The sequence below is a fragment of the Paramisgurnus dabryanus genome, chromosome 24, assembly GCF_030506205.2.
Source record: "Paramisgurnus dabryanus chromosome 24, PD_genome_1.1, whole genome shotgun sequence".
Lineage (NCBI taxonomy): Eukaryota > Metazoa > Chordata > Actinopteri > Cypriniformes > Cobitidae > Paramisgurnus > Paramisgurnus dabryanus.
The window spans coordinates 26,205,209-26,215,156 of NC_133360.1; the positions used below are offsets into that span (position 1 = coordinate 26,205,209).

Genomic DNA, 9,948 nt, shown 5'->3' on the forward strand with positions numbered 1-9,948 from the left:
AATATAGCAAGGACTTTTAAAATAAATAAACTACACGTTAATATTATTTTATGTTATAACCTGCCCCAATAAATGCCAATGACATCATTCAAGTAACTTGATTATGGCAAGAAAATAATTTAATTAGGGATGCGCCGATTAGAGTAGATTAGCTAAAACCGATTTTATAAACAACAGTTGGCTGCTACCGATACAAATATTTGTCACGTGTTACCTTATTCAAACTTTTGTCAAGAACACTCTTTGATGTGTCTCAAATTTAAGTATACTAACTTTGTTTGCTGCATCATCAAATTATTTTCATCAAACATGGCTTGGATCCATGAAACATTCAACTTTATACATGAGGCACAAAGATTAAAGAATAAAATAATACTTGTAAGAATACCTAAGGTTTTATGTTAATTAAGTTAATGCACTAGACCCCGGGACATCGTTCAACATCTGAAATCGTAATTTTTTTATTTATTTTTTTTTTTTTACATATGTACACACATTGCAAATGTAGAATAAACAAATATCACTATTAAGTTATAAGTACTAATACAACCACTACTAATAAAATAGTTTGTGTTTTGTCACGGTTTAATATTATTTAACAGGTCTACCGGGGCTAGTTGACCCAGAGAGCACGTGACGCTGAAGGGGTTTGTTGCTGTCACAGATTTGTAAAGTGAAGAGCTGCGAGACGGAGCCGTCTGGAGCGCGCGCAGCAGAAAGATGGAGTTGACGGCGGCGGGAGATCAGGTTTTCGCCGCGGAAGCCATCCTAAAAAGCCGCGTTAGAAAAGTGAGTATAAAACAAAGAGCTTTAGGGGCGGTTTTGTAATTTTTTGCAGCGGAGGTCGTGTTCCGTCCGTCTCGCGCTGCGGAGCTGCAAGGCGCGTGTAATGACAAGAGGGGGAGGCCTACTTGCAGATGTTTCTCGATTCAGCGACCCGGTGCATTTTTTGCGCGGCCAAATTGAAAATAACACGTGAAATATAGGACATTTAGAGGTGGAGCCGGCGATTTTTCTTGTGAAATTGTGTTGTGTTGTGCTGGGGATTGACAACAGCCCGCTAAAAGAGCAGCAGGGGGAGGCTCAAAAGGGACAAAGTGTCTGGCTTGAGTCCATGAGAAAATCGATGCAGGCTGACTGACCCAAGATTCAAAAGATCTTTACAATGCATAACATTGGGGGCTTTAACTGATGGACAGTGTCATGCAACAACGCTGAATTGCACAAATACAAACAAGTGTGCATTTAGTTACTTTCTTGTTTGAAACAGCTCATGCATAGCTCATGTATTTTTTTTAATGCAGTGTTGGATTAAGAAATTATTTCTTTGCCTTTCTCTTCGCAGGGTCAAATCGAATACCTGGTTAAGTGGAAAGGTTGGGCATTGAAGTAAGTGTGTAATATGTATGAATGTTTTAAAGGATAGTTCACTCCAAAATTGTATTATAAAATATTATAAAAGTCCTTCAATCGTCTTCCGAATACATTTTTAGATATTTTTAAAATATTTTAAAATCCCATAAACTGCTATTCAATAGTCACTATTCTAGCCCAGTAAAGAATGAAAGCCATCGCCAAAAAAGTCCATGTGCCATCAGTTGTTTAATTAAAATATTTATGAAGCGATAAGAACACGTTTGTGCGCAAAGAAAACAAAAATAACGAATTTATTCAACAATTTGTTTTCCTTGTTGGTGCGTTCACGAGCAGACTACGATTTCACATCGTGACCTCCTGACGTAGTTGTCATGCAACATGGGTTAAGTGATTTATAATACCATCTTTATTTTGGAGTGAACTATCCCTTTAAAATTACTGGATATATGTTATCAGTCAGATATATTTATCTGATTTTTTTTGGTCAACTTAAAGGTGCCAAAGAATGCATTAAAACGATGTGTTAAATTGTTCTTTGTTATTTACATAGAAGGTATGTAACTTTATTAAAGGGCCCATGTCACAGGACTTTTTTAAGATGTCAAATTAATCTTTGGTGTCCCCAGAGCACATATGTGAAGTTTTAGCTCAAAATACCATATAAATAATTTATTATAGCATGTTAAAATTGACACTTTGTTGGTGTGTGCAAAAATGTGCCGTTTTGGGTGTGTCCTTTAAAATGCACATGAGCAGATGAAGTGCAAACATTGATCACAACGATGGTTGTTTGTTGAAATTGAAACTCAATTGTTCTGTGAATTATTTTCTCTCTGCAATAAATTGCAGTGCTGTGGTTGGATTAAGGGGTTGGATTATTATAATAAGAGCTCCTTATGACATCATAAGGAGAGCCAAATTTCAACGACATATTTTTTCATGTGCTTGTAGAGAATGGTTTACCAAAACTAAGTTACTGGGTTGATCTTTTTCAAATTTTCTAGGATGATAGCAGCACTAGGGACCCAATCATAGCACTTAAACATGGAAAAAGTCAGATTTTCATGTCATGGCCCCTTTAAAGGGACACTCAAATTTTTTTTGAAAATATGCTAATTTTCCAGCTTCCCTAGAGTAAAACATTTTATTTTTACCATTTTGGAATTCATTCAGCCGATCTCCGGGTCTTGCAGTACCACTTTTAGCATAGCTTAGCATAATCCATTGAATCTGGTTAGACCATTAGCATCACGCTAAAAAGTAGCCAAAGAGTTTCGATATTTTTCCGATTTAAAACTTGACTCTTCTGTAGTTACATCGTGTACTAAGACTGACAGAAAATTAAAAGTTCAGATTTTCTAGGCAGATATGGCTAGGAACTATACTAATATTCCGGCGTAATAATCAAGGAGTTTGCTGTCGTAACATGGCTGCAGCAGGCGCAATGATATTATGCTGCGCCTGAAAGTAGTTCCCTTGGTAACTTTTAATAGCAGGGCACTATTTTCGGGCACTGCCTAATATCATTGCCTCCTGCAGCCATGTTACGGCAGCAAAGTCTTGATTATTACGCCGGAATGAGGGTATAGTATAGTTCCTAGCAATATCGGCCGCAAAACCCTCTAGGTGCATGCAAAGCTTTTTTGGCAAGAATCTCCACTTCTCAAGATCAATATCCTAATATATTCGGTAAAAAAAAACAATTACCTGGTTAAAAAACTCTTGCAATTTTTGAAAACTAAGCATTTCAGTTTGTGACTATTAACCTCTTTATTGGCATTAACGTGAAATTACTTAACCTAAATATAAGAGCTTGATAAATTTCAAGAAAAAGTGTCAGATGACGTTAGAGGGTTTTGCTCTTCATTTCTTATTTAAAATAGCTTAAGCAAAGCATATCAATCTGCGATCAGTGCTTGAATTATATAGTTATTAATTATGACTATAATAATAATAATGGAAACAGGATAGAGACTTTACGAACTTCAAAGAAATTATGTCCTGGGTATGCACTGTTACTTATCCATGTATTATTTGAACCTAAAATCCTAAAGACTAATGTGATATGTGATGGTTTTGCTATACAGACACAGCACATGGGAACCAGAGGAGAACATTCTGGATGATCGACTGATCACAGGCTTCGAGCAGAAGTGAGATGGTTATCTTTATCTCTTTGCAGCATGCGAAACTAAACATTTTTTTCCATCAGATATATGTGGGCTGAAACCATTATTTTTCTTAATATCTTCAAAATAAGAGCCAGGAAAACATTGTTTACATTTATCGTCTTGCAGTTTGCTGTAAGTTAGGGTGGAAACTAGTCTCTCTGATGGATTTTTAAACAAAGATGACTTTCATTTAGCTTCAGAAGGTTTTGTTTTCGAATGTTTTGGCTTGACACCACACTGATGTAATATTTTCCTTGGCCTAAATGGTGCTGTCCCACAATTCATAGGGAACGAGAGCAAGAACTTTACGGCCCAAAGAAACGTGGACCTAAACCAAAAAACTTTGTACTGAAGGTTTGATTTTTTTTTATGTTCTTTCAATAATTTTTTGTAATTTTTAGTTTTGATGCTAAAGCATAACATAATCTCTGCTTTCAGGCACGAGCACAATCGGGTGAGACACCTCGGAGCTCAAATACCCGACGTACTCCACCTTGCACTACAGCGAGACCTCCCTCTGCTGCAAGACCACCTGCTTCATCCTCTGATAGTTCAGCAGCTCCTCAGCCTTCATCATCATCATCCTCTTCTTTAGCTCCAACCCCCAGAGTTCACTCCCTAGCCGCTGCTCACAAACTGAAAAAGGACATCCATCGGTGCCACAGGATGTCACGTCGTCCTTTGCCTCGACCCGACCCAATGAATGTCCCCTCAGGATCCGCGTTCTCGTCCCGTCCTCCCATCTCCCCGTTCTCCGAAACAGTCCGCATCCTCAACCGCAGGGTCAAACCGCGGGAGGTCAAGCGAGGTCGCATAATCTTGAACCTGAAGGTCGTTGATAAATCTGAAACTGGTGGAGTGGTCAATAGAAGGGCGCCGCAGTCATCGGCGGGACGGGGGAAAATGCCAATCCCATCCCGAAATCGCATCATAGGAAAAAGGCATGGAGACATGCCCTACAGACCATTTCAGCATCCAATGAAAATGTTGGGCTTCCCAATGTATGGACAGCCTTTTGGGCTTCATCCCGGTGGGTCATTATCTTCCACAGCCAATGAGGGGTCTCACACCAGAGGTAATCGGACAGGTGGATGCCAGTCTTCTCCAGGTGCGCAGTACCAGCCTTCAGCTTCTCCATCCAACTCCAGTGGGTCTAACGGCAGCTCTTCATCACTTCCTCAAAACCAGCCCGCTTCTTCTCACCCTGAAACTTCTTCTCCAACTAAATTGAGTTCTCAGCCGAACACCAACAAGTCCAGTCCTTCCTGTTCATCGTCTTCATCCGAAGACGAAGATCAGGGTTCTCGGGCTGGAAAACGGAAACTTCGCAAGCGACCCCAGGCTGCTCGAGCTTCGGTCTGTCAGGTTAGTGACCACACTACCGCTTCAAATCCTGAGGAAAGTAGGGCGCCAAAAGAGGGGGACCCCGATTGGCGCCCAGAAATGGCACCCAATGTAGTCGTGACTGACGTCACCACAAATCTTCTCACTGTTACCATCAAGGAATTCTGCCATTCCGGAGCGGGTTCTGAACCCTCTTCCCCCACCCGAGCCGAAAGCCCACTTTCCCCCACCTCAGCCGGCTCCTGAATTTGCCCCCAAATCAGCCCACTTAACCCTATGAAGGCTTGCCATAATGAAATTGAATCCTTGTAAAATTTGCCATTTTAAAGAAATAAAAAAATATTTTTTGTTAAAAAATATATAGTCATATTTAAGGCAAGGGTGTGTCTCCCAAACTCTACTGTTCAGTTGCACATCTGCTTTGTTATGATGGTTTGTAGTGCTTCATGCTCTTCTTCCCCCTCTTTTTTTTCCCCAGTGATCCTGTCTTTCCACAGCCTAGCCTTTTTGCCCAAATGCACCTTCTTTTGTCACCTGCAGTCCTGTAGAGACCACCCTATCCATATCTCCAGAAGTAAAGTTCATCTGATCTACCAGCTTTCAAACAATTATTCTCTCCATCTTAGTATCGCCGGCGGACTGACGGCACCAAGCCGTTTTTAACGTCTAGATTTTTATCCACGCCAGATGCTTCACGCTCACTTCATCTGAAGTTCAGCCAGTTGTTGGTGAAGATTGCGTTTTAATCACACGATCATGGCATCCAAATCACTCACCCGGTTTGTTCAGAAGAACCGTAGATGAAGGCGTAAATGTGACTATTTTTGCACGCACAAAAGTCCTGATGGTTACGTTTATTTTCTTCTGCTACAATTCAGATGTCCACCAATTGACTGCATCCAAAGTGTGGCATTATACGTCTTCAACTTATTACTAGTTTTTCTTGGAGAAATATCTTCTCCTGTTTGCCTTCTGACTACAATAGTTTGTACTAGTTACTACAATAGTCACGTACTTGTGAAATACTGTCTCTGTGGGTCCGGTAACCAGCGGTAATCTTTCGCAGAACTTGACTGAGGAGTTAAACATCTACAGAGACTTACACGAGTCTCTTCTGAATCTACCAAATGTAACAAAATGCCTTGGTTGATAAAAACCCTCTTGTGCACTGTCACATTTTACGGTTTGGGACCATGTGTATGTGATGCTGGTGATCCATTGTCCCGTAATCTGCACAGGTCCGAATGGGTGCTACCATTGAGAAAACAGACCTGGGATAAGTCTAGTTTTAGTTTCTTTGTTTACCACAGTAGTATATACTGTCGACATATCAATATTACAAAAATCTAATTTGGTTTTTATGTCAAGTTTGGTCTCCCATTAGGATAATTCGATGCCACGTGATGCATGTACGAGTGCCATGTAAGCACTGATGTGCAAACAAACACGCTTTTTTGGAGATACCTCAGGATTACTAATGTCTACAGCGCTGATTTAATACAACCCCCTAAACCCAACGTCGCAAAATGTACGAGCTTGGTTGCACAAACAAATAATAAGGCACCTCATAAAATACTCTACGTATGAATTGCCATGATATTCTGTTGGCATGCATTTTTATTGTTGCATATGTTATTGTACAAAATAGGATTGTGCTATACTGTTATTTTCAGCAGTGTCCTCCACCTGAAAGGTCATGCTGTGACTGTTGATCAACTATAGGTCACATGTCGTTACATGATAGGAATTCACAGGTCAGAGTTCAACCAAGCTTACACTTTGTAACGCGTCGAAATGCAACATTTGCATTTCCGATCTGCGACATTTGTGTCGTCTACGGACGAAAAGTCTATTGTGACCATGGGATTTGCTGTACAAGGGCCATAGAAAAACATGTGTCAGTGTTGGTTAACTTACCACACTGTATTTCACTTTATGGCTTGGTAATACATTGAAGATTAGTCAAATAAATCTTTGGTGACCCCAGACAGGGTTCTAGCTCAAAATACCCCACAGATAATTTATTATAGCATGTTAAAATTGTCACTTTGTAGGTGTGAGCAAAAATGTGCCATTTTTGGGTGTGTCCTTTAACATGCAAATGAGCTGATCTCTGCGCTAAATGGCAGTGCTGTGGTTGGATAGTGCAGATTAAGGGGCAGTATTATCCCCTTCTGACATCACAAGGGGAGCAAAATTTCAATTGCCTATTTTTTCACATGCTTGCAGAGAATGGTTCACCAAAACTAAGTTACTGAGTTGATCTTTATCACATTTTCTAGGTTGATAGAAGCACTGGGGACCCAATTATAGCCCTTATACATAGAAAAAGTCGGATTTTCAGCTTTTTCCTACAATCAGTATGTTTGTTGTAGTCCAAGAAAAGAGATTTACGTTGGAAACGATAACTCGCGTCATCGTTTACTTTGGGAAATGTACATTTTGCATATCGTTAACATGTACTAATACACACTTACACAGTGAATGAAATGTAAAATCGTGAATTGGACCGTAAGTGCCATTTAAATAATCTCCTCCCAAAAAATTTGCGTCTGAAATGGAAACTCCTAGAAATGCACATGCAAAAATAACTAGAACACACATTTTCAGCATTAATTATCTACTGTGTGTCTTTAGTAAATCATTATTTAAAGGGGACATACCATGAAAATCTGACTTGTTCCATATATAAGGGATATAATTGGGTCCCCAGTGCTTTTATCAACCTAGAAAATGTGTAAAAGATCGACTCCGTAACTTAGTTTTGGTAAACCATTCTCTGCAAGCAGGTTAAAAAAATAGATTATTAAAATTTGGCTCCCTTGGTGATGCCCTTTAATCTGCACTATCCAATCACGCCACTGCCATTTAGTGCAGAGATCAGCTCATTTGCATTTAAAAGGACACACCCAAAACAGCACATTTTTGCTCATGCTCACACATTTTTACATGTAATAATTAATTATTTTGAGCTAAAACTTAAAATACGTACTCTGGGGACCAGATATTTCTTTGACATCTTAAAATAGTCTTGTGAAAGTCTCCTTTAAAGCCAAAATGATGGTTTGCGCTGGCGCAAACTGATAGTAAATCTGGCCCTTAATGCGATATATTGAATTGAATGTGCTAGAAAGATTTCAAATTAGATCTTTTATTATTATTTTTGGAAACATCCTCAAAAACTTCCTCTAATAAGAGCTTTTTTGAAAAAACAAAAACACCCTGTGGGTAAATAAATGATGATCTAATTTTTTATTTCTGGGTGAACTGGCCTTTAAACTTGAAGTAGGGATTGGGAAAATAGGAAAGGCTATTTTTGGTATGTCCAGCAAGCAATATTGATAGCCTGCTGACACAGGTTGACATATAGTTTATGGCAGCTATCGTGTTTTTTTGAAGAATTATAAAATGTCCGACTCTACCGGAGGACAGACAAACCTCATTATAGGATTTAATTATAGAACAAGAAATTAGATTCAACATGTAGTCATCAAACCACTGTATCCTCTAATGGAGCACATTTACTTTATATATCCATACTTTATATAGGAGAAGTGACATTTTGAGTTTCTGCTAAAATTAAAACTTAAGGGACACTCCACTTTTTTTGAAAATATGCTCATTTTCCAGCTCCCCTAGAGTTAAACATTTGATTTGTACCGTTTTGGAATCCATTCAGCTGATCTCTGGGTCTGGCGGTACCACTTTTAGCATAGCTTAGCATAATCCATTGAATCTGATTAGACCATTAGCGTCGCGCTCAAAAATGACCAAAAAGTTTCAATATTTTTCCTATTTTAAACTTGACTCTTCTGTAGTTACATCTTGTACTTAGACCGACGGAAAATTAAAAGTTGCGATTTTCTAGACCGATATGGTTCGGAACTATAATCTCATTCTGGGGTAATAATCAAGGACTTTGCTGCCGTAACGTGGCTGCAGCAGGCGCAAAGATTTTCCATCGGTCTTAGTACCTGACGTAACTATAGAAGAGTCAAGTTTTAAATAGGAAAAATATCGAAAGTCTTAGGTCATTTTTAGCGTGATGCTAATGGTCTAATCAGATTCAATAGATTACGCTAAGCTATGCTAAAAATGGTAGCGCCAGACCCAAAGATCGATCCAAAACGGTAAAAATCAAATGTTTAACTCTAGGGGAGTGTCCTTTTAAATTTGTATTTCATGGGACATTTATTGTGAACCCCTTTACATAAACACATTTCCAAATTAGTTTATCCCAGGTCTGAAATAATGCATCCCTGGTGCTGTTCTGTCTGTGGTGCATCTGTACAATAATGTGGAAGCGTGCATTGCCTTTCCATTCTGTTTGAACCCATGACGTTGTTACTTTCGCCTACAAAGTGTTCCAGATACAAACAGTCGAGTCTGTGTTTACCTGTATATCCTTAATGGTAGAAAATAGATGTTACTATATGGTGAACCAGTGCAAGATGGTCTCTCGTAAATAGGTAGCTAAGCACTATGATAACATGTGGCCTACATTTCATGCAATAGGGCTTGTATTTTAAAGCCCCATCATGGCACAGAAAAGAAGAGATTATGTTTAAAAGATGTAACGATGAAGATATGCTGGAAGTTGTATCCTCAAATATTATTATTATTCTTGTACGGTAGAAGTGAATGATACAGTACGTGCTGCCTTTGTTTTATAGCCATTGTTCAGTTTTACTAGTCTAATTTAGGTTTACGGAATGTATAATCCCAAAACCTGACCTAAGTGTGATTTATGAGTCATTTATTTAGTGAAGTATACGGTTTGAAGCGGATTATAATATGATCTTGTTGTTATGACATTGTATTGTAATGGATGCATGATTTGTAAACCCTAATTGTACAGATCATTTTAAATACAGTTGTTGTTGCTTTATGTGTTTCTTGAAAGAGGCTTTTAATAAAATCACTTTAAAGACAATGACTTTTTTCAACCCCATTACTTATGTTTATGGTTAAAATGACTTTTGTGAAGAAAAATATTTCTGACTATTTGGGATATGTTAGGTCCTTTCCTAAATTAAACCCATTGTTGGGTTAAATA

At 38.7% G+C, this 9,948-nt stretch overlaps 1 protein-coding gene across 2 annotated transcripts; it reads left to right on the top strand.

Moving 5' to 3' along the window:
- The first annotated feature begins 632 nt into the window (after positions 1-632).
- Positions 633-7,012, top strand: cbx6a (chromobox homolog 6a). 2 transcript variants are annotated; one of them, XM_065259677.2, is made up of 6 exons: positions 634-789; positions 1,346-1,389; positions 3,465-3,530; positions 3,836-3,902; positions 3,987-4,913; positions 5,371-7,008. In XM_065259677.2, the coding sequence occupies exons 1-6, from the start codon at positions 721-723 to the stop codon at positions 5,371-5,373; spliced, it is 1,176 nt and encodes a 391-aa protein (XP_065115749.1). In that variant the 5' UTR covers positions 634-720; the 3' UTR covers positions 5,374-7,008. The 2 variants fall into 2 exon arrangements, with proteins under 2 accessions (XP_065115748.1, XP_065115749.1); XM_065259676.2 differs by having other exon boundaries at positions 633-789; positions 3,987-7,012.
- Positions 7,013-9,948: the final 2,936 nt, after the last annotated feature.